This window comes from Scardinius erythrophthalmus (genome assembly GCF_964197995.2).
Source record: "Scardinius erythrophthalmus genome assembly, chromosome: 20".
NCBI classification, from domain to species: domain Eukaryota; kingdom Metazoa; phylum Chordata; class Actinopteri; order Cypriniformes; family Leuciscidae; genus Scardinius; species Scardinius erythrophthalmus.
This window is the reverse complement of record NC_138240.1, coordinates 7,118,082-7,145,327: the sequence shown is the minus strand read 5'-3', so window position 1 is coordinate 7,145,327 and position 27,246 is coordinate 7,118,082. Positions and strand designations below refer to the sequence as shown.

Genomic DNA, 27,246 nt, shown 5'->3' with positions numbered 1-27,246 from the left:
AACAAAAATGGCAGACAAAGAAAAAGTTTTGAACGTGTACATTTTCAGATGAATGTAAATCCACTCTCTGGCAGTAGGTGGCGCTTATGAAACAGCAGAAATGGAGCTGTTTGCACTGTAACCTCTGTAAACAGATCAGTGCTGTGCTTATAAACATTACTTTATTAGGCTTATACGAAGGGAAGATAAAAAGCGAATACCTTCGAAACTTTTTCTGAAGACAGTCAGTTCCCTCTTATACATTCATGGAATTCTTTTATTTTTAAATTGTTTCATATAATCTCTCAGCACTCTGCCTTCCGTCATGTTTTCACACAAACGAAACCTACGCTGCGCCTGCGTGAGACTTAAAGGATTAGTTCACTTCAGAATCAAAATTTCCTGATAATTTACTCACCCCCACGTCATCCAAGATATCCATGTCTGTCTTTCTTCAGTCGAAAAGAAATTAAGGTTTTTGTGGAAAACATTCCAGGATTTTTCTCCATATAGTGGACTTCAATGGGGTCCAACAGTTTGAAGGTCCAAATTGCAGTTTCAATGCAGCTTCAAAGGTTCTACAGCTGAGGAATAAGGGTCTGATCTAGCGAAACTTGTCATTTTCTTAAAAAAATAAATTAAAAAAATAATACTAATAATTAGAGGTGGGCATAGATTAATTTTTTTAATCTAGATTAATTTTGAAATTAATCTAGATTAATCTAGATTAAAATGGCTCATTTGAATTCTGCCGAAGGCATTCAGAATATGTGTGCTACCCAAATAATGACTATAAAAGTAAGTCTTTGAGAACGGGTTTCTCAAGCCAGGTGGCGCATTAGACCAGGGGCTCATCTCCTGTTTCCAAAATGCATCACAAACTGCTTGAGAAAGCTGTTCTACTCACAGACTGTAAAAGGTTACTACTGTACTGTTACCGTCCGTAGGCAACATTAGGTAGGCCTATGTTATTATCAACTTCTATAGGCTATCAATTAGGGATGGGCGATATGGCCTAAAATCCATATTGTGATATACATTGCAGCCTCTTGCGATAACAATATTATAATAAAACCATTTCAGAACAGGTTACACAGACCCTGCTAAACAACTGCTAAATGTTTTTTTTTTTTTTTTTTGAAAGGGTGTATGTAGTTTTGAGAACATATATTGTGCAAAACTGTAAGTATACAACATAATTTTGCAGATAAATAAAATGTAAGTACACTAGCTGCAGAGACTTAAGTAGGTCTAATGTTTATTATGGCTTGGAGCTTATGAAACCCCAAATTTAAAATTAGAATATTGTCTAACCGATGTCTTTTCAGTTAAAAAGAAACACAACAACGATTCTTAAAATCGGGCGCTTTTAATAAAAAGAGATTATGTGCTACACCACTCACTAAGATATATTGGGAATAATTCGCGCGCGCTGGTATTCAGTGATATGTTTCGTTTTGAATTTGAGATGGTAGAACGGATTAGTCGTGTGTTAACTTACCGAACTGTTACACCACACAGTCTACGTCGGACGGCTTAAATCCGAACCAAGTCCAAATAATGGATGTTCCACCGATCTTTTACACCAGCTTTCACTTTCAGCCGTGTTAACTTAAGATGACGACGAATATGATGCGTTCCAGCCGGGTGTTCCTCGCGGCCGCGGGTAGATTGCGTCATCATAGCTTGTGTAGCTTGAGCCAGCTCCCAACCCAACTTGGAAAATAGATTAACGGCGATATTTTTTTTATCGCGCGATAAGAGTCTCGCGTTAACGCCGATAACGGCCCACCACTAATAATAATATATATATATATACAGTATACACACACTTTTTAACCACAAATGCTCGTCTTGCACTAGCTCTGTGATGCGCCACGGATTACGTAATCACGTTGAAAGGTCACGCGTGTTCTGGTTCAAAAAGGTAGGGTAGGGCGAAAAACATATTTTTTTTGTAAATGGCATTTGAATTGCACTTTCGCTTTGTAAACACAAGGTCGGTACTCCCGCTTATGTCACGCATGACCTTTCAATGTGATTACGTAATGCGTGGCGCATCGCAGAGCTAGTGCAAGACGAGCATTTGTGGTTAAAAAGTATATAAATGTTTATTTTTATTTTTGAAAATGACGATCGTTTCACTAGATCAGACCCTTATTCCTCGGCTAGGATCGTGTAGAGACTTTGAAGCTGCATTGAAACTGCAATTTGGACCTTCAAACTTGTTGGACCCCATTGAAATCCACTATATGTAGGAAAATCCTGGAATGCTTTCCTCAAAAACCTTAATTTCTTTTCGACTGAAGAAAGAAAGACATGAACATCTTGGATGACGTGCGGGTGAGTAAATTTTAATTCTGAAGTGAACTAATGTTTTAATGCTGAATTAAGTAATGCCTTTACTGTTACTAACACCCCAAATTAGGCACAAACATTTTTCGCATGTATTTGTAAATAAGAATCCACTCTCCCATTCCTTTTGAAAATAGAATTAGTTTTTTTTCCTGTTCTTTGCTTGAATTATGTCTTTACTCATTCTGATGCAAACTAAGCATGATGAAGTGCTTGATCAAAACTCGGAAGTCCCTATAGGTTTTTTTTTCTATTGTTGGTTGTTATTTTGCTATATTGTAACTACATCTGCATGTTCATAAAATAAATAAATAAATGACCTCACTTACTTAATTTGCATAAAATATATCTGTCTATATTAGCTTACTCTTATTGGATGAAAAGTATGTCTCGGCAAGCTACCTCCAATCAGGCCGACTGGTAGCTCACGGGCGATGTGTTGGAGATCCCTGTTTTAACCGCTTGTCATGTGCAATCTGAGAAAACAGCATTGCTAAATTGCTCACACTTCTGAGTGGAAGACTTAACTATAGCGAAGCCAATGGGCTTCATTTGTCTTTATTGAAACATGACAGCTCAAGGCAACAGCAAAGTAAATGTCTCATAATAAAAGCCCATATCACACCGCCAGTTTCTCTCAAAGACTTTCTTACCTATTTCAGCTCTCCAATACCCCTCTCTCTGAACGAGGCCAGTTCATTCTTGATGCCCTCAACAACTATAAAAGCAAGTAAGAAAAATGTTTTCCTTTTTGTTTTTATATGTGTGTGTGTTTTTATAAATATATTTGTAATATATTTAATATACTATATATAAAAAAAAATCTAAGAACACTTTTCAGTGAATATTTATTCTGACCCCTTTTTTTAGGTTTCTCTGTGGGAAGGAGATCAAGAAAAGGAAATGCATTTTCCGACTAAGGACAAGGGTTCCTCCTAACCCCCCATCTAAGTTGTTCCCAGAGAAGGCCCAGAACAGCGAGGGCCACAGAGGCCACAAAAAAGGGGCCAGCAGAAGCAGGTTAGTTATTTCATTTTCCTTATTAGTGCCTCCAATTTTAATGAATGAGACCGCTTGTTGATGTCACATGGAAACATTAAAAATCATCATGAGACTGATCCCAATTAAATATTTCAATTGGGTCACAGTGCTATTTGTTTATTATTTATCCAGTCGACTGATCATAACTGAGGTCTTTATTTCTTTTAACGTTTCAAAGGGAATTTAGATTTTCGCAGTGCTTTGATAATGTAATGAATGCACTGAAAGACACTTGGCTTCTCCCCTATAATTTTACATTTGACAGCCACATCTCCTTTTTAGTATTCAATAGTTTTGGCTCTCAAATCTGTAATGACAAGTTTAGTGGGTGGAGATGATGCATTGATTGACAGTTTATTTAGTTCAGTTATTATGCTCAATTATGTCGACTGAATGTTTCTCTTCTTCCTCTGTTGCAGTAACTCTGTTCCTGCAGAGAAGCGGAGAAAGAAGAGGTCCAAGTGGCTGCTGGAGGATGCAATTCCTAATGTAAGCTTTTCACCCTGGTAACATTTCACTGCGTCACCAGCCGCATAACATGACCTTTCTTGTCTGGTTTAAATCTGTGTTCTGCTGTTACAGTTACTAGGTCTGAATAATAAAAAAAGGCTCTGGGCCAGTTGCATAAACACTGTAAACAACTAGCAGTTAGCCAAGGGTTCATATATTTCCGATTCAAAATAGGCCAGTCTATGTTTTTATGTAAATTATTTAAAAAGGTTATGACCTTAAAGAACAAAAATTATGACTTACTTGTAAGACTAGTCTAAGCAGTTTATGCAACAGTGTATTTATTAGTGGTCGAATGATATGAATTGTTCATTGGCTAACATTGATATCTAGAGATGGCCAATACAATACACCATTCAAAAATGGGGGTCAGGTTTTTTTTTGTTTTTTTTTTTAATGAATGAAAACTTTATTACAAATTTTTTTTTTTTTAAAGTGTCATGGTTTCCACAAAAATAATAAGCAGCATAACTGTTTTCAACATTGATAATGATAAGAAATGTTACTTGATCACCAAATCAGCATATTAGAATGATTTCTGAAGGATCATGTGACACTAAAGACTGGAGTAATGATCCTGAATATTCAGCTTTGCCGTAACGGGAATAAAATACTTTTAAAAAATTATTATAATAGAAAACAGTTATTTAAAATTGCACTAATATTTCACAATGCTGTTTTTACTGTTTTTGATCAAATAACTGCAGCCTCGGTGAGCATTAGACACTTATTTCAAAAGCATGAAAAAATCATACCTAGCCCACTTTTGAACAGTAGTGGATATATGTTTTACAAATTAATGACATCAAATAAGACATCTAAAAAAAATCTGAAATTAAATAAACCCTTTTGCTAAGAAATATTAGAGAACAGGAAGTGTTTGATATCCATTCACAAGATTATCAGACGCCGTTAATTGGCCAATTGGGCATCATTAGCACAGGATGATAGTAGTAGTGATGCATAATTCAGGAATTCACAAACTTAGTGTACCAAACCCCTTTGGCCTAATATATATATATATAATATAATATATTTGGCCTAATATATATATATATAGATATATATATAGATATATAGATATATATATAAATTATTTAACAACATGAAGGCCAGGATACAAGTTCTTAAATGTAAGAGTAAAAGTAGCATTTTAAGTTAATAAGTGGTTGCAGTCCACTGGCATATCTGGCTAATGACCTAAGTAATTTTATACATGATACAAATGAAACATTCAGGTCCTTTCTACAGCAACAATAACCAAATTAATGAGAATATCATCAACTGTGGAGTACTGTAATACTGTGAAGAACTGTGTAACAAGGTAACAATGGGCCTCATTTACCGATACCTTCCTAAGAATGTTCTTAACTGAATGGTTAGGCTACTAATCAATTCCTAGTTTACTTTGGAGTATTATAATTGCCACCCACTGACCTTTCTTGGTATGGCTGTAGTATCTGTAGTCTCAGTATGCTATACAAGCAATACGTATGCAGGTACAGTAAGTGACTAGTTAAAAGCAAGGATGGAGTAATGAACAGGCCTACCAGGCCCAAGGTCCCAGGAGCTCTGGTGCTCTACACAAAGATGCTACTGTAATATAGGCTTGTATTGGGTTTGTTCATCTCATGTCTGAATAATGTCCATTTATATCCACAAAAGTCACCAGAATCTATCATTTATTTATCAAAATGTTCTCCCAGGGGAGCACACCCCTGGATCCCGCTTGACAGTTATGTTGATCAGGTCATATATCTTCGCTTACTTCCCAGGGAAAAAAGTTCAGGCTTATATATTTATATATATATTTATATGAATGATTTGACAACATGTTCGCATCTTCACGGTTCTGTTAATCGTTATTTTATTTTGATGTTTTTATTTTCAATGTTTTATTTATTGTGATTTTACAATTTTATGATTTAATCATCAACTTTTCATCAACTCACAAACACTGGCCTTGCTGATTTATATTGATCTATCACTAAACCACACACATGCGCACACACACACACACACACACACACACACACACACACACACACACACACACACACTAAATAATTCAGTTTGTGCAGTCCTCTTGAAATCTGATTCATGAAGAGGTGAAGTGTTGGACTTCTGAGACTTTGTTTGACCTGTCAGTCCAAATCTGAGCTTCCCTTACTGAGATTTTGTGCTCTAGCACTTCTCGAAGTTTCTGGAATTCCTCGATAGTTTAATTTCATGCAGCCAAGCGTTAATTAATGCTGCTTGTTTCTTTTTTTCCTGCCATTTTCTACAAGGTTTCTTATGTACTGACTATTAAATTTGAATATGACCCAAGCAAAGTTTACTCTTGGTTGTCTTCTCCTGCCTCTCTTCATCTCTCTCTAGTATCTTCCCTGCGCCCCGTGGTGATCTTCTTTTTATTCCTTGACGCCTGCTGCCATGCAGACCTTGCATTTCTCCCTTTCTTCTCCTGTTGTTTTGTCTCTTTCTCGCCTTTGCTTTCCCTCCCTCCTATTTTTTTCTCTCACTGTTGGTGAAGCTACTTTGAATGCCAAGTTACAAGCCACTCATGATTTCATGTAGCTGAACTCCAGTCAAGCTAGCCTTTAGTGCAAGAATTCAGCTGCACTACAATCTACTGACAAAAAGTATTCACGCTACTGACATAATCTATTTGAGTTACGTCGACTCGCTACTTTAAGTTTGTTTCTCCCCAACCCTCTCCTACCCTCTCATTCTGTCTTTCTAAATTTTCTAAAAAGGATTACATTCATCCTCTGAAGCATTTAACTGACAAATCCTTCTGAGAGGTCTCCGGTCCCCAGACATGCTTTACTTGAACTACACGTCTTGACACACCAGGCAGCACGGCTAATAATGCCAAGAGCAACTTCAAAGATGGCATTAGAGTGACTGTAATAACCATGACGGCTCTGATCGTCATAATCAAAGCTGTGATTATCGTCATTGTCCAAATGACAATGAGTCGATGCGGTGAAATGAAATTAACGTTGCATTTCATACTTTGTTTGTGACCTCATTGCAGAATGACCTCACCTCTGCCTGGAGCACCAATCATCACATGGCCAACATCTTCGACTTCACGCTGGACGAGCTGCAGAGTTTAAAGAGGTGAATTGAACTTTTTGTTTGTTGCCCTTTTTTTGTAGCTAAAATCATTCACACAAGTCTAAAGCTTTTATTTCATTATTGTTTTTATTTATTTTTATTGTTACTATTTTTATTTTTTATTGAAGCAAGGTGAATTGGGATTTGCCATTGGTATGAAATAAATATAGAATTAAATGGTATATTATAATGTAATATATTAATATAAAATTCAACTGTTCAACGTGTGGTCACGGATGTGAGTGTATATAATGACTTTGAATGTTTATCATCCAATTAGAATATAGTCAAAATTATTATGTATCGATCAGAAGTATAAAATATTTTATAATATTAAAGATTTTTAAGGAAAGGCAAGGCAAGGTTATTTATATTGCACATTTCATACACTATGGCAATTCAAAGTGCTTTACAGAAAATAATTAAAATAATCACAAAATAAAAGCAAGGAAAATTAAAAGAAATTAAAAGAGATATATGATACAGTTATAAAATGAATTAAAAGAGCAAAAAGATGATACATAGATAGACTCATCTGGCAAAACACCGGTGTATCATATTTTTCACAACTCCCAGTTTTACTCTGAGATTTTCCCATGGTGATTACACTGTGTCTGTGAGCTCATGTTACATAATGTCAAGCTGTTTCGTACTTTTACATTTTTTTTTTCTTCAGATAAAAAAATAAAATAAAGAGAAGATATGATCAAAAAAGTATTTAATTCACACGTTTTTTTTAATTGTCCACAAATAAGCTTTACCTCATGAACTATACCATCATGTGTACGTTAGTTGTTTTTGCTGGAAAAAAAAATTGTTTACACCATATATATAAAGATCTTTATATAAAATACTGGTCATACCACCCTTCCTTAATGTGAATAAAATCATCACAGTAAGATAGTTTATTAACCCATGTTTTTCAAGTGTTTTGCATTTTAAATTCGGTGTGGAAAAGCCGTAATATAGCATAATTGATTTATGTGGTGGTACTAGTTCATTATTTACCCTTGCCCTCTTAGTGACTTAATAATTCACTTGGACTCTGAGGCACGTCTTAACAATTAAGCACATAATACAGATATATGCATGCTTCGGGTTTGATGGCTCATTTGATTCATTTTTTGATAAAGGCGCCTCACCTGTGCCAAAACTGGCAGAAATTAATTGTCACCTTTCCGTCAATGTACATAATGAGATCTCAATCAAATTCAGTCTCACGGCAACAGACGGCACGCTTAACCTTTTCTCATTACCTTTGATTTGAATGCTTAAGCATCTATTTATTGGTTTTCGAACAATCACGCTCATTTGCATCCATTTTCCTTTGAAATATCAGAAAGGTCTTTCACTGTTTCCCCAATCACAACCCCACCCCACAGAAAATCTATATTTTTTTTATCAACACGGTTGGTGAAGCGATTTAATTATACTTTTCAGTAAAGGTTATCATCTCTCAAACAGGCCTGAATAATGAGAGAATTGGAAACACTATTGGGGCAGACAAAGCTTTGAGAGGCGAAAGCGGCTGTCTGGGAGGGATTGTTGAAGAGAATAAAAGAGAAATCTGGAGTTGGTTTCGGCCATAATAAAAAGGGCACGTTGGGTTTCATCACAAAGCCGTGAACTGTAGTTAATGACTGCCATCCTTTGAATGGAAGTCCTGATAAACTCTGGTATAGTCACAATCCCAGCGCCGTATAATGTGTTGAATAGCAAGCAGCAGGTCGGATCAACTGTATTCTTTTGTGTTCTTCAGTAGCCCTTTTGCTTTGGCCTCTTGAGTATGACTGAGATTAAAGTTATTGAGAAAGATAGGATTAGTAACATGACGTCAAACTGAAACAACATTTTCTCCAATTTTTATTGTTTCATGTGACTATTTGTGATTTATTTTGATATAATATAATAATAGTATTTATCATTATTGTGCATTAGCTTTTTTCTTTCATTTTTATACATTTTCTAAATAGTTTTATTTAGCTTTAATTTAATACACTTAAACTTAATTTATTTTAATTAGTTGCCCAGACAACATTTCTAATTTTCTTTTAAGTTTTTCATCTAACATTATATATTTTATTTTATTTTAGCAAAAAAGTAGTTTTAGTTAACAATAACAACACTGGTTTCAATCAATTCCTCATAAGTAAAATCAAGCCCTACCTATTTGCTCTGAAATGTCACATTATGGAAGTAAAATGGGTTGCTAACTGTGTGTTAACTTTCATGCTGAGTGTAATTATGTGAATCTTTCCTTGTCTCTGTACCTCTTTATGGATTTGTCCATCTTCATTCTTAGCACCAGTTCAGGACAAACATTCAGCTTGGACCAGGACTCCACTGACGCAGCCAGTACTTCTGGTTCAGCCACCACCAGCGTCTCCTATGACTTCAGGTACTTCTTAGTTTCTCAGTTTCTTCAGATCTGCAAATAACAATGTTATGTGTTTTCTAAATAAAGATAATCTTTGAATTGTTTTCTACATTTGCCAACTCTCTGTGGCACTGACTAGATTAGGTAACACTTTATTTTACAGTGTCTTTGTTACATATGTTACATGTATTTACCATAGTAATATAACAGTAAATTATGCATAATTACATGCAACTAACTCTCAACTAAACCCTAACCCTATAGTAAGTATGTGTAGTTGCTTAATATTAAGCAGTACTTAAATATAAAATTACACTGTAACAATGACACCTTAAAATAAAGTGTAACCCTAGATTATAATAACCATGTTCTGTTGGAGGGTCAGAGCAGACATAATACAGTATTTAGTACATCATTTATACAGAATCTTTACACAGTGAGGCACCTTAACTCACCCAAGATTTGCATCCTCACAGTGTTGCGGAAAAATTAAGATGCATCGTGAATTGTTGGGGAATCAGATTGCGACTTTTTGAATTGAAATAGAATCAAATCCCCAAGTGCAAAAAAACTTCCACCCCTATGTTGTATTTTAATTTTTTTTAAATGTATGTAACATAAAAAAATATCACTCTTGTGAATGTTTATTTAAATACACACTCTTATAGTATGTTAGGTTTAAGTTTGAATGTTCAAAAAATAATATTTTTCACATATTTTACACTGTTGTAGCACCTCTCTTCCCAGTCTGTCAGGAACGCTCTCTTTAGTTCCTGTCGCCATGAAGCCCCTCGTTCCGAAAAGCGCAATGTGCTCTGATTGGTCGGCTGTGCAAGTGTATTTTGATTGGTCAACTGCTTTGAGCGTGTTTCGTAAATGTCATGCCCCTTATCATAACCGTGAGTTTCAACTCACTACTAACGCAACTAAATGAGGCCTCCCCTTTTTTAGCGCAATTTTCCACCGGACAAAATTGTGCTTGTTAACTCATGATTTCTGTTCTGTGCGTCTGTGCGCACCAATCTTGCACTTCTATCTACTCCTCAACCAGACCACCTAGAGACTTCGGGTTTTCGGCATTATGTTAAGGAAGGTCTAATCTCGGGAACGCACAAAAAAAAATCCAGGAAAAGATTTACTATCTCTTAGTGTTGTGATCCCATGAGGTGAGAAAATTGCGCTAAAACACTCACCGAGTTTTTATTACTTGTTTGTGTATGTCTTGGGCGGGAATTTTTTCATTTTTAAATGAGGAATATTTTGCCATGTTCCAGAAATAAAACTCAAGACTACAACAGAGGCGGTTCAGGGAGTTCAGGAACAGTGTGCACTTATATAGTGAATAGCTCCCTTTGGAGTGACTTTAACTTTGCAGACCTATTTCATGCTCAAACAGCAACATTACACAATAGAGAATGTTGAAAATGTAAAAAAGCATAATAGGTCCAATTTAAAAAGGAACTGAATGCATTAACATATTAGCTAAAAACATTTATTTTATTTTTTTTTACAAAAAAAAAAAAATGTAATTCTTGCTCACAACGCAGCTGATATATGAACTTGTTTAGCCATGGGGCTGTAGATTTAGCAGCTGGTGTGATGTAATCCTTCACAGGCTGTTGCGAATCACCCGTACTCTCGTACATCCTTGCAACAGTGCGATTCAAATAAGTGAAGTTAAAGCCATGCATGTGACGTGAGGTCAACCTAATGCATCTTTTCAGTGGACCATTTTCCGAACCCGCTGGGACCCTGTTGCCATGGAAACCACGGATGCTAATCCTGTACTTCAACTTAAGTGGTATTGCGGTTCCATTCAATGCGAGCTTGAGGTGTTCTGGGAGCTCATTTGTCATGACTTTTGAAGTGGTGACATCAATGATATCATCTAAACCACTGGGCCAGCAGGGTGCCCCTAAACGCTTATCTTTTTAATATACATGAGCTCGAGCAATTATCAATTTGACTCGGGCGCTGGAATGACCATGGTGGGTTTGCTGGAATTCCAGGCTTGTATCCTCTACACCTTTCATCTTGCTCTTTCACAATTGTCCTCTTCACGGCTACTGCAGCGTAATCAATACTGCTGTAGTGGGACAATTTGGCAGCGCGGCTGTCACTGTAGATTCTCACCTCCTCCGCTGCCCACAAGTTAAAGAGGAATAACAGGCGTCCATCAACACCTGATGTTGTGTGTAAACCGCTTCTGACAGCTCGCAGAGAAATATGGTCAGATTATGGGTTATTTATGGTTATGGCCACTTGGTTGCTCCTGTTTATTTTAAAGTAGAGTCAGTGGAGGCTGAAAATTGGAGTGAAACCATGTCTGAATCGAGATTGCCATTAGTCAGTTAGGAATTTGGATGTCAGTCTGTCAGCTTTTTAGGTCTTGTATCTGGCTTTCCTTTAGCACTGAAGGTCAGAGATATTTTCCAGGTATTTTCAACCTCCCCTGTGGCATGTTAGTGATTTACCACAGATTCATTGGTGTTATGCAGACTCATCCCTCAGTGTGTAAAATTAAGTTTAAGTTAAGTTTAAAGGTAAACTTAAAATGAAAGTTGAGAGACAGGGTTCACTTGGTTATGAAAAACCTGGAGATAGCAGGAAATTCAAATTTTTTTAAATGGAAAAGTCTTTATATAAAAAATATTATATAAAAATGTGTATAAATTGTAACACCCCCCCCCCCACACACACACACACACACACACACACACACCCCTTAATTTGTTTAACATGTAATATTTTATATAATAAATAATATAAAATATTTGTTCAAAATTCTTAATATTTAGTATTCAAACAAAAAAAAACATTTGTATTTTATAATTATATATTATATCAATAGTGAATATGTATTTTTCTATTTATGCTAATGCTTGTGAGTGCAGACTTTTTAATAATAGTGTTTTTTTTTTTTTTACAATTATGTGAATTCAACATGAAAATGATCTGCAAAGTTGTCTGAATTGTTGTTTTGAGATGGGTACATTTCCAGCATTTCAATTATGATTTTTGCAATTTATATGATAATATGTGTTAAACAGATTCAGTGTTATCTGTGCATGAAATAATCATACAGATTTGACTGGCCACAGCCTGAGTTTAAAAACCAAATCCAACTGATTTTAAATGCTTTTTAACTTGTTTAGCCTTCATTTATAAAAGTGGGTAACACTTTAGTTTAGGGTCCAGTTCTCACTAATAACGAGTTGCTTATTAGCATGCATATTACTAGGATATTGGCTGTTTATTAGTACTTATAAAGCATATATTCTGCATGACCATATTCTACATCCCTCAATCCTACCCAATACCTAAACTTAACAACCTTACTAACTATTAACAAGCCGTAATTAGGTGTTTATTGACTATTAATAAGCAGCAGTTAGGAGTTTATTGAGGCAAAAATCATAGTTAACAGTTAATAGTGAGAATTGGACCCTAAACTAAAGTGTGACCTAAAAGTGTTTTCTGTATATTTGTTTATTGAGTGATTGACACATTCCTATACGTAAATAGTTCACCTAAATATTTACTTGAACACTTAATAATTTTTTTTCCTCATGTCATCAAAATAGCACTGACATTTTTTATCTACTTAAAATTCTAAATCATTATTAGAAAAATAATGACAATTGATGACTAATGGCTGATCATGATGATTTTTATATGTGGATGGACCATTCCTTATGAAATCTTCGGTTCCTCCTCTTATCTTTTTTCCTCTTCCTCGCAAAGCTTTATTTTCATTGTGAAGCGTTTTTGACGCTGTCGAGCAGAGCTTTTTTTTTTTCTTTTTCTTCGTTGAGTCACCACTTCTTCTGAAGCTCTTCAAATTCCTGGTAGAGATGCCTCATGTCCTGCAGGCCAGATACTTGTACAGTTAGTAATCCCTTATACTTGTCCTGTATTTTTTATTTTATTTTTGTCACCCACTGCGCTAGGCCTGGAGAAATCGCAACCAAAGAAAGCAAAGGCCTGTGCGCAGAACATGAGTTGGATGGATGGATGGCTGGTTAGAGACACTCACTCTTTGAAATCTTTCCCATAGTTTGTCTTATTTATTTTAGGATATGAATGCTCATTAGTATTCTTGCAGTGTTCCTTTGGGTGTTTAGAAAGAGGCGGAGAGAGAGGGTGGAGGAAAATAAACACGACTTGGATTTTCTCGACTGGAAAAGTTGTGAGGGTCGACGGATCCCTGTCCCCTACTGTGCATCCTAGTTGTGGGCTAGATCAAACACTTCACAAACACATATCTGCTTTCCATGCTTGGCTTTCATGTACTAAAACTGTTTAGCTCTACATCCCATTTTAGCAGCTGTAATGATTCTGAAATGGAGGTTCTCAGCATTGGATTTTGATATCTTGCTGTGATTTCCCATGTTACACTTGCCCTTGGGCAGAAATGTGTGGTCATTACGAAGCTTATGCAGCTTGGAAACTCCCCAGAAGATTCGTAGAAAAAAAAAACCTCAAGTCCAGTTCTGCTGTATGACCTTTAAAATGCCAGAACGCCCACAGAGGCAAGTGAAAGGGGACCGTGAAGTAAAATTCAGTGTTAAACAGGGACATCTTGTGGTGGACAGTTTCAGTGCATCTATGCAACTGCACCTTTTTTACATTAAAGTTTCTTTAATATTTTTTTGCTGATTAATACATATTTAAATAATAGTGCACTTTTTACCTGAAATAAAATAAAATTGTACAAAATACTAATATTTTTATATTTGCAGTTTATAGAATGTATACTGAGCAGTTTGCTAATTTGTTTGTGTGCTTAGAATATCCAGACTTTTGTCAATATTTGATGTATGCAGGACTTTATCCCACAGTGCAATGCTCTGTTATCTTAACCTTCCATTTTTAATGTCATAAATGATCCAGAACATAAGTATTTATAGTGATTTTAATTATTTATGTATTTTCAATACCATTCAAAAGTTTGGGGTCAGTCAGATTTTTTAAATGTTTTAGAAAGAAGTGTCGTACCAAAACTGCATTTATTTGATCTTAAATAATATTGTGAAATATTATTACAGTTTAAATAATACTGCCTATTTTAATATATTTTAAAATGCAATTTATTCCTGTGATGGCAAAGCATCATTACTCCAGTCTGCAGTGTCACATGATCCTTCAGAAATCATTTTAATATGATTTGGTGCTTAAGAAACATTTCTTGTTATTGTTCTGTTGAAAACAGAATATTTTTGTGGAGACTGATGCATTTTCCCCCCACTATTTTTTGATGAATTGAACGTTTTGATCAATTTCATGTGTCCTGATTTACTCACCCCAAACTTTAGAACAGTAGTGTATTTATTTATTTATTTATTTATTTATTTTTCCTCACTCTCTTTTTAAAAATAAAATGGCAGCAGGAAGTATGCAGTCGGTAGTGAGTGAGTACTTGATTTTTATCCATCAGGGTTTAGATTGTGAAGATTTCAACCTCATCTGGTTACATGAGCAGAAAAGATGTGAAATATTATGAACAAACATGACTGGCTTATGTTCATTACAGGAAAAACGTGGGCAGTCGGAAGAGGAAGCTGCCCTCCTCTAATTACACTGTGCTGGCCACAAAAAGAGAGATGGTGGAACGTGAGCTCAGCCCCATCAGCATGCCTGGAGAAGAGAGCAACGTCATGATGGAGAACAGCATCGACAGCCACACCTTTGAGAGCATCAGCGAGGACGATTCCTCGCTGTCTCACCTCAAGTCTTCCATTACCAGCTATTTCGGGGCGGCCGGCAGGCTCACCTGCGGGGAGAAGTATCAGGTTCTGGCTCGTAGGATCACACCTGAAGGAAAGGTGCAGTATTTAGTGGAGTGGGAAGGAACTACACCTTACTGAACATCACACAACAGCAGATGGATAACTCCCCATAGTTTTTCCCTACATCGCTTTTCTGAAAGCCATAGTGTCAGAGCTCTAGTTTTGTTTTTGTTGTTTCCCACAAACCACATATAGTGTTTTTTTTTCTGATATTCTGGTCTTATATCAAGTCTTTGTTTTTCTTGACGTCATTTACAGTGTTCTTTTAGGGCACTTTAAACATCACAAACATGAACGCATACTAGCCTTACACATTACAACAGCCGGTATTAGGTAGCAGATAAAGGACAGTATTATGCAACATGAAGTCATTCCAGTTTAGTTTTTCAGATTCAGACAGTTTAAGAGCATTCGCCCTTGTGAGTTTAATAAAACATGTTTATGCTCATCTCCAAGAGTAGTTTACTTAAAGTAATTCATTGTTTCATTCATATCTCTCAGTATTTCTGCGGAAGGAATATATAGCGACATTTATTTTGTTCACCTAAGATTAACAGTGGTACTTTTTAGCTGTTAAAATATTAGTCAGCACTTTTGTTTGTTTCCTTTTCAACCATAATATTTGAATTTGTTCTTGGTGATTATCATTTTAACCAAAGTGAAGCAAATATTGCTTTGAGAAGTATTTTTCTATTTTATATACTTTTGTATGCTCTGATTGGATATACAAGACCTGCTTTGAAAAAGCAGAAGGAAACTGATCATCTGCATTTCATTTCAATAGAATCTAGGCTCTTTACCCACATGTGAACGTCAAATCAATGTTTTCTGCAAGCTCTCCAAAGATTGTTGTTATATTTGAGCTGGATCTGTAAGGGGATTCGTCCACTTATCAGATTATTGGATTGACTGGAAAATTGAAAGTAATGTGAAGTTTTAAAGCTGTCAGGTTCTATAATTTGACTTCATTAGTTTTATAGTACACAACATTATTAAAAAATACTATAATATTATTTACATGTATATAATTGGATATAAGATTAGCCCCATTTTATTATTGCACTATTAACATGTTTTATCAGCTATGCAAGCTATTATTGGATAAATTTACCTATATTTTCTAATTGATTTTAAAGGAAGAAATGTATAAAAATATATTTCAAGTATTTACTTTTTACTTTTATAATATTACCCCAATGGAAAAGCATTTGTGAAATTGAACACAGATTGAACAAAACAATGTTTTTTTTTTTATTAAGTTTTTGTGTCAACTTGATCACATTTTAAGAGGAGTTTTATATTTTGGTTACGAGTTTAACAAGGTTCAGAAGAGAGACAAAAAGTATTTGTATAAGATTAAAATTAATACGTTTTGAATGCTTTTACGACTATTTCTATACATCACACTCAACGTTGTACATGTTAACATGTACGTGTTTTTTGGAACAGTGTTGAAACATGTTAAATGTGTAAACTTGCATGTGTCATTATTCATTCATTCCTGTTTCAGACCATTAAAACTGTTTGTAAGCAATAATTTTAAAGGTGTGATCTTGTGTGTTTGTACCATCATTTTCACAGGTGTGAGATTCTTTATTCTGCATAATTCACAAATGTAACTGTAAATGTAAACTTGGAGGTACAATAGCCATAATTAATTGGATTTTTCATCTCATGTGAATGAGAAGAGAATGGCACGTTTCACAAGTATAGAATTGTTTGAGGAATATGTTTTATTTCTTGCCATGAACATCTGCTTTAATTTCCTAAAATAATAATAATAAATGCATAACCCCTGCTGTGTGTCAATGACACGGTCGTCACGGGGTCATAATTTACACATCCTGTGACAAAAGGTTAACTCATGAATATTAATTACGTGATGCTGACGTTCCTTGTTAGAGCGTCCAGTAAAGCAGCTCAATTAATATTCATGAGCCGCAAACTTTCAACGTCTGCCTACCACCCAATCAGGTAGGCCTACCGGGCGAACGTAACGTTACGCAACTAATATTCATGAGCCAGGCCTTGACGAATTTATGTTTACTTGAGAGAAAGGAAACAAGTGAATAAGAGAAAGGCAAAATCTCATTTCTGTGACATTTTATATAATATAATCAGTGTATAATTGTTCTCCAGAATTCAGTAGCCCACTAACCTAAAAAAAACAAAACAAAAAAAGAGAGATTTGTGTTTGTGGACAGATTACTTACTTTCTTCGCCGGAGAGTTTAATCCGTTAATTGAATCAAGGTATTACATGACGTGTCTTGTCCCCTTCACTCTCAGTCTCGGTGACCGTCGCACGCGCCTCATACGGGTCAACAATCTGCAAACACAAACCAGCGTCATTCGTTTTACATAATCCAAAATGCCGCATTCAGTCATTATGAGGCGTCCATCAGGTGTGCAAATGTCCAGGAACGTTGCATGTTGAAAAGTGCACGCTGGCGACATGTTCAGTGGTCCTACTACTAATACTATGTCACCGAACATCACCCGCTGTCAGCACCAGGGCTGGATGAGGGTCATCGGTGAGTAGCCTACATCATTTGTTTCGAGGCTGAAACGTGCTTTCTTAAGTAATATTTGATATATTATCACTATGTTTGCTTGTATGAAGAAGTTTGTCTGTCATATGCTTATTGTTTGTTTTGTTTTTTTGAGTACAGTGAGCATATTGGGTCGACTGGGCCAGTCAGTCAGTATTTCTAATAGCGTACATTGATTTTTTTAAAGTCAATTCCTATATTTACACTTCTTTCAGTCTCTACAAAAAAAAAAAAAAACTATTAAACATTATTACATTAAAGGTACAGGAAACAGACTTTTTGTCATGTCTTTTAGCATGTCTTTTAGCTTGTTGTCATACAAAAACATATTTTTTACAAAAAAAAAAAAAAAACATTAAACAGCAAAAATGTTAGAGTATTCAATGGACAAACATCAATCCATTGATCAGTCAAAAAATAGTGTTATGAATTTCTTATAATTTCTTATAAACAATAAATATTACAATTTTAGTTTGGAGGACAGAATTCACCAAAAAGAAACCAACATTTAAAAAATCAGGTCTAAAGTTTTTTATAGTGTATTAATATTTTACCGAGTCTTATTGCAAACAGATGTCTTCTAGAGTATTTCATATTTTTTCTGTGATAAATTCAGCAATAGAATATGTATATCTCAGTGTCTTGCCCTTTAGCCAGCTAAATTTAATCATTTTCCTAATTATATAAAAACAGTTCTGAATGTCACAAGATCATGGCACAGTCCCAGAGGTCCACTACAACAGCCTAAAGTGAAGTCTTTTACATTTTCTTTTTAAACTCAGTAAATTATCTAATTCAGTTAACCTAGCCTTGTGCTTTCTTACAAAACAATACTCATAACTGAATCTAGGCCAATCAGGAAGGATTGTCCATTCAAAGAGCTGTTTTTCAGTTGGCTTTATGGCCACGTCACCTTTTGTTTTAGCTGCTTAGACTCACACTCTTTGGTCCTGCTGTGGTTGTAATCGATCCGTGAAGGCCTCATCTTCTTTTCTCATTTCTCATACTTATGATCCAATTATTTTTTTCTGTTTTACAGACATGAAAGGTTCATCAATCCACTGGATATCTTGTGGACAGCCACTATCAAAACCAATCGGGTGGCAGGTCAAGTTTTGCTTGGTTGCAGAATGTCAACTAGTTCTTCTGGACAAAAGAGAGGTATACACACACACACACACACACACACATACAAACACACATAAAGACATACTTAAGCTTAGTTATTGAGACTTTAAAAAAGAATGCGTTTTGAATCCTTTTGATTATGACCTCACTTTTAATGGCACTCTTTAAACTCAAGAGGGCAGCACTTGTCAACGGGTCAAAGTAACAGGTCAGAGCACAGAAGATGAGCTTTCTTCAGCATACAGTGTCTATTATTGTAGGCCTTTGCCCACCAACACTATAACTCTATGAACGGCTTCTGTGACCTTTCCTTAGATCAGTCCATTGCTGTTCCGAGAGCGCCGCGCTGAATCTTGCACTGTATGGCTCCTGCGACGTAGCACCAGCATTCCCGAGGGAGTTCAGATCCGTAAGGACCAGAGCACTCAAACCAGAAATAGCAGTGAGTAGGATCTGCTTGCACACCTGTTGCAGTGAAAAAACTGTCTTTATAATAGTCTTTAAAGGTAATAGAGTGGCAAAGTGGAAGACAAAAGTAAACATGTGATCACTTGAGTGCTGCTGCCAATCTGCTCTGCTTTTACCATAGTATCTTTATGCTAGTCTAGTACACTGTTCTAAGTGAGTGATTTTGACCTGCTCATTGCTGTGCTAAAGGCAGGGATAACGTGTGTAAGTTAATAAGATTTGGCCACTATTCATGTAATGTTTCAGAATATATTTCTTTTACTCATATTAGCAGATGTTTAGTGATATGAACTTCAAAATTATACCCTCGCCTTCATTGTGTTAAAGTTCAGATGTGACGGCAATTGACAGACCCGTGAAATGGAGCATGATGGAACACACTGTAGACTTCACTGTTTTCCGTTTGTCCAGATCTGTCTCAGACAGGCTGCAGACCAGTAATTTGCAGTGGGAGGCATAATTATGATGGTGTTACAGGATGGCTATTGTTTAGAATTGCCTAATAGGGGCTCTGGTTCACAATGCCATTGAATTTGGGGACGAGACACATTATGCCAACGGTTGCTTTGTGAAAAGGTTAAAGAGAACTATTGCATTAAATAGGCCAGCATGTTTATATAACAGCTAGATAAAGTTTATTGTTATCTATCTATCTATCTATCTATCTATCTATCTATCTATCTATCTATCTATCTATCTATCTATCTATCTATCTATCTATCTATCTATCTATCTATCTATCTATCTATCTATCTATCTATCTGTCTATCTATCTATCATTATGTCTGTCTGTCTGTCTATCATTATGTCTGTCTGTCTGTCTGTCTGTCTATCATTATGTCTGTCTGTCTATCACAGTTAATTTTTTTTGTCTTTATTTAAAAATATGATTTGAAACCCATTTCCCCCAAGAGCATTATATAAATGTTATGCACACTAACTTTTCAAATTTGAGGTTCGTAAGACTTTTTTGTTTATGAAAGAGGTCTCATGCTCACCAAGGCTGCATTTATTTGCTAAAAAATACAGCATAATATACAGTATAATAACAGTAATATTGTGAAATTTTACTTTCATGAATATATCAATTAAATGCATCCTTGCTGAAAAAGTAAGTAGTTATTTTCAAACTTTTGAATGGTAGTGTATGCTCATGGGTAGATCCTAAAACACTGACTTGGCAAAAGATCTCATTCCAGACTGTTCTTCAGATCTCAGTGAGATTCTTCTCTGTTGTGTGAGCCGTAGTGTCATCACAGCTCAGCGTTGTGCTAATGCTGGTGTCAGACACTGACAGCTTGTTGCTGACTCAGCAAATGTCTCTGTGCGTTTACACTGCACCCCCCCGCAGAGACACAGGCATTTAACACCACACACACACACGCCCCTGTACATCAGCGGCATCCTAATCTGTTTCGTATCTCGTAAGAGTAAGGCACTTGATATCCATATGTGGTTTGAAATCCGATTAAAATTGGATTTTTGGAAATATGTTGCACTCTGATCGGATTTCAAGTTTCAGGTTCTGTCCTCATTCAGGATGTGAAGTCTGTAAAGTGCTGTAGTGTCTGCTCTTGTTTGTAGCATTAACTTTGTTTTGGATCATGGTTGAGTGAACGAGTGAGTAGTTTTGAAGAAAGTATATTTGTAAACAGTAATAATGCCTCTGATGCTCCTCATGAGTCGTGAGCACTTGGGTGAGATTTGGTCGTATGATGGACATAAGCATAAACAATATTTCCAGTTTTTTGTTCCCTCTTTACACAGTAATAGCTCTCTTATGAAATAGACATAGATATAGAATAATTTGGTGCTGAATGGACCATTATACCGATTTATATTGGTTTCATTACGTGCAAAATGTGAACAATTAGATTCTCTCTATTAGTCTTTATCGTTCTGCAGTCATTTTCGAACTTTGTAACTTTTTTTTTTATTGTGCAGTTTAATAAAGTATTTTTTTTTTTTAAGATTTACCAGCCTTAATGCTCCAGTCAAGCCCAGGGACTTACATTTTTGTTATATATATTATTATTATTAATTATAACTTGATTATTTACACGATTACAAGAAAATTAACAAGACATCAAATAATTCATTCAAATCATTGCTAATATTGCTAACATCATTTCCAAAAAAAGGTGGGATTTGGGGATTTTACAAAAAACTAACAGGATGTTTAGTGAAACTATAAAATCTATAAAAAAACAAACAAACTATAAATTGATTAGCAATGAAAGCAGTATTCCTAAGAAAACACGTTTTGTTTGATATTTGGATTATAGAAAGGAAAGAATGAAGAAAAACCTGGAATATTTCTTTACAAATTGCCAGTTTTTCATTTTAGAAACTACATATAACAGCCACAGCAGTAAAATAGAGTTTTTGATAATATTTAGAATTAGATTTTGTTTTTATATGATCTGTTTTCACTTTAATTTTATTTAGTTTTAGTAATTTTGTTCTGTGTTTGTGTCATGTCTATAATATGCCTGTATAGCTTTTATGAGGTTTTATATATTTTAGTTTGTTTCATTTTTAATCAACTTAAACTAAATTGAAATTAGAAATAGCTTAAATTAATACTTAATATATATTTTTTTATAAAATTATAACATGACAGTGCACTGCATAACAGGACTGAGCTGTAAGACCTAGAGGATGGTAGAAAGGCATGCTCTCATAGAGAGAGAGAGAAAGCAAGTAATCAAGATTTAAAGGGGAAAAAAATCCCTGCTGTGTCTTTAAGAGCTCTGGCGCTCATGTGGGAGTGAGTGGGGCCCAGAGAAGTGGCTCAGCCCAGCACAGATCTGCTCCGACTGCCAGATGCAACGCTCCAGCCAGAACGGAGCGCAGGCAGGCTGCACGGGAGGCAGCGCTCTTCTGGCAAACGGGTGACGAGGCAGAGAGAGAACCCTCCCCGTGAACCGTTGCTGTCTTCCCCTCCCCTGGCACTGAGAGCATGTCTGATTTTGCCTGTCTTTGAAGTTATGGAGTTGGACAACAAACTTGCGCTGGACGGCCACCATGGTAAGAGGAGAACTTGGATACACTTTTAACAAAGCACATGAAGTGTTGAGAGCCAGTGATGTGAGCTTGTGTATGTGGGGCTGTGAAACAGATTAGTGCAGGTTGCTAGAGCTTGTCCGCTTTTTGCAGTTTTTGTATTTTTACAACTGTGAGCTACAGAATGTGGGTAATTATGTCCTAAAATGTGTCTTTTTCAGTTAAGGAAGGGTTTAGAACATGTTTGTTGTTAACTGAACGGATGAAAACACTGTAACATCAACAGATGTGTTCGCTCAGGTGGCTACTGTTACATCAAGACAGGCTGAAGCCTTGATATGCGTTAAACCTGAAATTTGATCCACAACAGGCCAAGAGTTCACTTTTCTGTCCAACAGCATTGAAAGCCATTACTTACACCCTACAAATTTACTTCAACTTTCTGTGTGCACCAGAAGCATTTGAATTACTTTATATTTAATTGATATAAAACTAAGTTGAATTAGTAGATGCATTGAAATGTTGCTATGAAACCTGTGCCACCCTGTTATGTTCGAAAACATTTACGCCATCGTATTCAGGAATGAACTAGTTCTGGTTGAAGTTTTGTTGATTAATGTTTTTCAATGAGGCTGAATACACCCTCAGGACTGTTTTGAAGGATTTATTGCTGTCTATGTTCATGCTGATGTGACACTCATGTAGGCTGAGATGAGCTATGTAGGTGCGTTCACCCCATGTCGTAATTACCTTAACGATTCTGAACTGTAAAAAGCCTTCACGTGCTTGAACGTGTAATTACAATGTGTAAACTCGTAATTTTCTGAGAGCTACGACTTCGACCACGTGGCCACTACAGGTTTAAGGTGTGTTCAAATTGAAGTGGTGCTGTGCAGACAATCGGTGTATGACATCAAAGTACAGCGAGAGCGATTCGAAAGCAAGCAGAGATGCATTTACAGTAATTATGACATGGTGAGAACGCAGCATGTGTCATGGACCCTTAAAGGGATAGTTCACCAAAAAAATGTTTTAAAAAATTCTACATTTATTCACCCTCAAGTTGTTCCAAACTTGTATGAATTTCTTTGTTCTGCTGAACACTAAAGATGATATTCTGAAGAATGTTTGTAACCTTTGTAGGGCAGCATTGACTTCCATAGTAGGGAAAAAAAAAATACTATTGAAGTCAATGGGGTCCATCAACTCTTTGGTTACAAACAGTCTTCAGAATATCTTCTTTTGTGTTCAGCAGAAAAAAGAAATTCATACAAGTTTGGAACAACTTGAGGGTGAATAAATGATGACAGAATTTTCATTTTTAAGCAAACTGTCATGAACTTTTCAGAGCTTGTCAGACCACAATTTTTCTTTATTTCAAATTGTTTGAGAGTTTTGAAAGGGATACAAAGGGGTAAGGGAATAAAATAGTTAGCTATCCCATCAGATGAATACATAGAGTCCATGTAGATAAAGAGTGAAGTAAAAGTCTATTTTTTTCTTTAAGTGCTGTCTTTCTTGTGCATCTATTTTAGGGCTACTTTTGAGTTGCATAGGGGTTGGCTTACTGTACAACATCTTTGTAGTGTAATTTATGGTTCATATAGGTTAATTTAAAAGTATTTTGTTGGTAATGACATGGAAATGCTCTGCCATGTTCATCATTTTTTAATTTTCCCCAGGAATCTAAAATCAAACAGAATTGTTCAGATATTCATTAGCATAACCCATGTGAATTTTGCATTTCAGCACAAGTTTAAAATGTTTTGAGCCACTGAATTATTAATTAAATGAGCTCTTTTGCTCCGAGATCAAATAGAGAATACAAATTGATGTGTAACTAGTGTAAGAACTATGATTGAAAAGTTTCGGAAACACCTCCAGTACAATGAAAAGCAAAGAAACCATCTGAAACATTTGGTTTTGGTGGGATGTATGATTTTTTTGTTTGTTGCTTCACTTTGGTTAGGAATATTTGGTTAAAAAAAATCCAGTAAATATATGTTGGGCTCAAAGCAATCCTTCTTGTAACTTTGCTGAGGATTAAACATCCCAGACATGGCTCTGAATGGTGACAATCTTTGTGAAGAGCATAATCCTTGTGATATATCAAGATGGACATAATCTCCTTTAGTCAGATACAGTCATAATTTTCTCCATCTTGTTCCTGATGCCCCACCCCGTGTTTTATGCAGCGTTTAGGCCTGTTGCTGTTTAATTTGGCAGGTGCCGCTGATGACTGTTTGACAATTGTTACTGCAAAGCATCACATTGTCCTGCTTTTGTTCATGAAATACGTTTAGCAACATTTTGTTTTGGACTTCTATCCATTTCATTTGCTGGCATGAGGACTGGCTATGTTCCAAACACACAATGTGACTGATGTACTCAGTAATAAACATTTCTACTCTTTCAATCCAGGACTGTATTATTTATGGCATATAACCTGGATAGCTTGTCTTATGGTAACCTCCTGTTATCCTTTGGTTAAAGCTGAAGCGTGTAGTTTTTCTCCTTTCTCATCTTAATTTGCAGAGATAATAAGAAAACTACTTTTTTAGGGGTTGATGGCATTACTAAAACATTGTTCTTAAAAGCGTCATAAGCCTAAGTAGATCGTTGAGACTATTGCTGCCAATAGTTTATATACAAGCTACTTAGGCTTACGATGCTTTTGGGAAATGCAGCTCAGGCCTGACACAGCAACATTGACACTGTTGAATAGGGGAATGATTAGAAACCGGGTTTTTCTTGTGCAATTTTGTTTCTTAAAACTGGTGTGCAGAAATTACACACTACAGCTTTAAAATGCAGTTAGTCTATTTTTGGTCCACTTTTATTTTATTTATTTTTTTGTTTTTGTTTTTCAAAAGGATTGGTAATATTTTTTATATGTTTTTTAAAGTAGTAATGCTCATTAATGCTATAATTATTTGATCAGGAATACTGTGAAATATTATTACAATTTAAAATAACTCTAAAATAACTCAGAAATCATTCTAATATGCTGCTTTGCAGCTCAATAAATAGTTCCTATTATTATCAATGTTGAAAACAGTTGTGCTGCTTAATATTTTTTCCAGAAACTCGAATACATTTTTTCAGAATTTGAATAGAATGTTCAAAACAACAGCTTTAAATATTATTTGTAACAATGTAAAAAAATCTTTATGGTCAATTATTATTATTTATTTTTTTAAGATGACACTTACTGATCCCAAATGTTTAAACTGTATAGATGTCTTAAATGTGCAGTAGTTAAATCATAGTCTAACTGTAAGTGTCAGAATGATAATGGTTGATACAAATATAGAAGTATTAAATGTTACAAAGTGTTGAATATGACCTCTTTAATGTACAAATAAACAGTGACAGTAAATCACAGATACAGTACACTCTGAATCTGTTTTCATTGAATATAAGTTAGAAGCATTATTCCAGGCTAGCTTGAAAAATCTTCCCTGAAATTTCACAGTTATGCCTTTGGTAAGATGGATGTTCAGGCTTTTTATCAGTAGTGAGAAATCCCAGTTTAGTCATAATTGGTAATTGAGGGTAGTCAACTGGTCTTTATTCAGCCCATAGACTAGGGAACAGCACTCCCCTAATTGCATAGTATTCAAATAATTAATTATTATTGAGATTTATCAGGAGGGAAGATTAAACAATAGAGCTCTCTCATAGCATTGAGGCTATATTTTAGGAGTACAGTGGATGCCTGTTTTATAGTAGGGCAAATCACTTCAAGATACACTGTAATGGCTTAATATCTGCTTTTGAAAGGATAAGACATCCAGAAATAAACTGAACAGAGATGTTTTGTGGTTCTGTAAATATCGTATGCCATCAAAAAGTGATTTCAGAACTTAGATCTAATTTTACATGACAAATTCATGTTTTTAATTTTAACTACCACGTTCACCATGTTCAACAGGACAAACTGTTAAAATGTAATGCCCTTTAATGATTGTTTCTCAGTGTTTTATACCAAGCCATGTGTCCCTCTAGGTCTATGGAAGTTATAGCTGTGGTTTACATCTTGGTCCCAATGAAAGTTTAAGTAACACAAGGTTGACCTTTACCAAATCCTGAATGGCTGCCATTAAAGCAAAGGACATTTTGAAAAAGGGCAGCTGTAAAATGCGTCAGAATCAGGAGTAGGTGGGCGAAACAGGCTCTAAATCCTGGACCTCAATGATAAGGTCATTGTTAGAGATTTGCAGAGACACATTTTGAATTGTTTCAGAGATGTACTGAATACAGCTCTTCCACTATCCATACTTAGCCCCATTTCATAAATAATAATAATGAGTGTTTTCTTTGTTTATTCCAGATGTGAAGGATCTTTGACATGTGAGACATAATAAATCCATGTGGGCATATTGCATTTTGAACTTGAAGTCAGTTTTCCTTTGAATGTGAACTTGGCCCAGCTGGTTGTCGTATATCTTACAGAATTTTCTGACCTCACATGCTTCACAGAAGTGGCTTTGTGTTGCTAACAGCAGCTGCCCAAATCCCAGCTCTCTATCAAGTTAGTATGATGTTTAGACTAGAACTGTACGTCAAGTCACTTGTCTCTTTGTTGAGCTTATTTTATGATCACAACCATTGTTGGGGACTGGATGTTACTTGAATATGGGGAGTAGTAGCTACAATTAACTGAATAAGCTACAGTTTCAAAGCATCAATTTAGCCTTTTGAAAAAGTAGCTTTCATTTTCATTGTGACAAAACAGAGTTATAGTATTTTAACTAATTGGTCCCAGCGGCATTTCAAATAGATATGTAACGCCCACAAGGATTCACAAAGTTTATTAAAAATATCACAACCATTAGTAACTAAGCATAGCTTATTTTGGCTTTTTATTTGGTGAGGCAGAATTTTCAGAATAAGTGGCTAAATTCAGGTAATATCAG

The 27,246-nt window shown here is 35.5% G+C and overlaps 2 protein-coding genes across 4 annotated transcripts in view; both read left to right on the top strand.

Annotated features, from left to right (window-relative positions):
- phf19 (PHD finger protein 19) overlaps positions 1 to 16,715 on the top strand; it is a 37,857-nt gene extending 21,142 nt beyond the window's left edge. The window contains exons 10-15 of the mRNA XM_081348391.1: positions 2,997 to 3,064; positions 3,205 to 3,354; positions 3,795 to 3,864; positions 6,926 to 7,011; positions 9,311 to 9,406; positions 14,919 to 16,715. Of these exons, the coding sequence (XP_081204517.1) occupies positions 2,997 to 3,064; positions 3,205 to 3,354; positions 3,795 to 3,864; positions 6,926 to 7,011; positions 9,311 to 9,406; positions 14,919 to 15,252 (804 nt within the window). The 3' untranslated portion in view covers positions 15,253 to 16,715. The remainder of the gene's footprint in view (positions 1 to 2,996; positions 3,065 to 3,204; positions 3,355 to 3,794; positions 3,865 to 6,925; positions 7,012 to 9,310; positions 9,407 to 14,918) is intronic.
- Positions 16,716 to 17,213: 498 nt separating this feature from the next.
- Positions 17,214 to 27,246, top strand: part of dab2ipa (DAB2 interacting protein a) — a 116,996-nt gene continuing 106,963 nt past the window's right edge. Inside the window, exons 1-3 of one of the 3 annotated variants that reach the window (XM_081348382.1) lie at positions 17,214 to 17,707; positions 18,765 to 18,886; positions 19,169 to 19,295. In XM_081348382.1, the coding sequence (XP_081204508.1) occupies positions 17,629 to 17,707; positions 18,765 to 18,886; positions 19,169 to 19,295 (328 nt within the window). In that variant the 5' untranslated portion in view covers positions 17,214 to 17,628. Of the gene's footprint in view, positions 17,708 to 18,764; positions 18,887 to 19,168; positions 19,296 to 22,163; positions 22,352 to 27,246 lie in introns of those variants that run through there. The other 2 variants (XM_081348383.1, XM_081348384.1) reach the window with 2 other exon arrangements.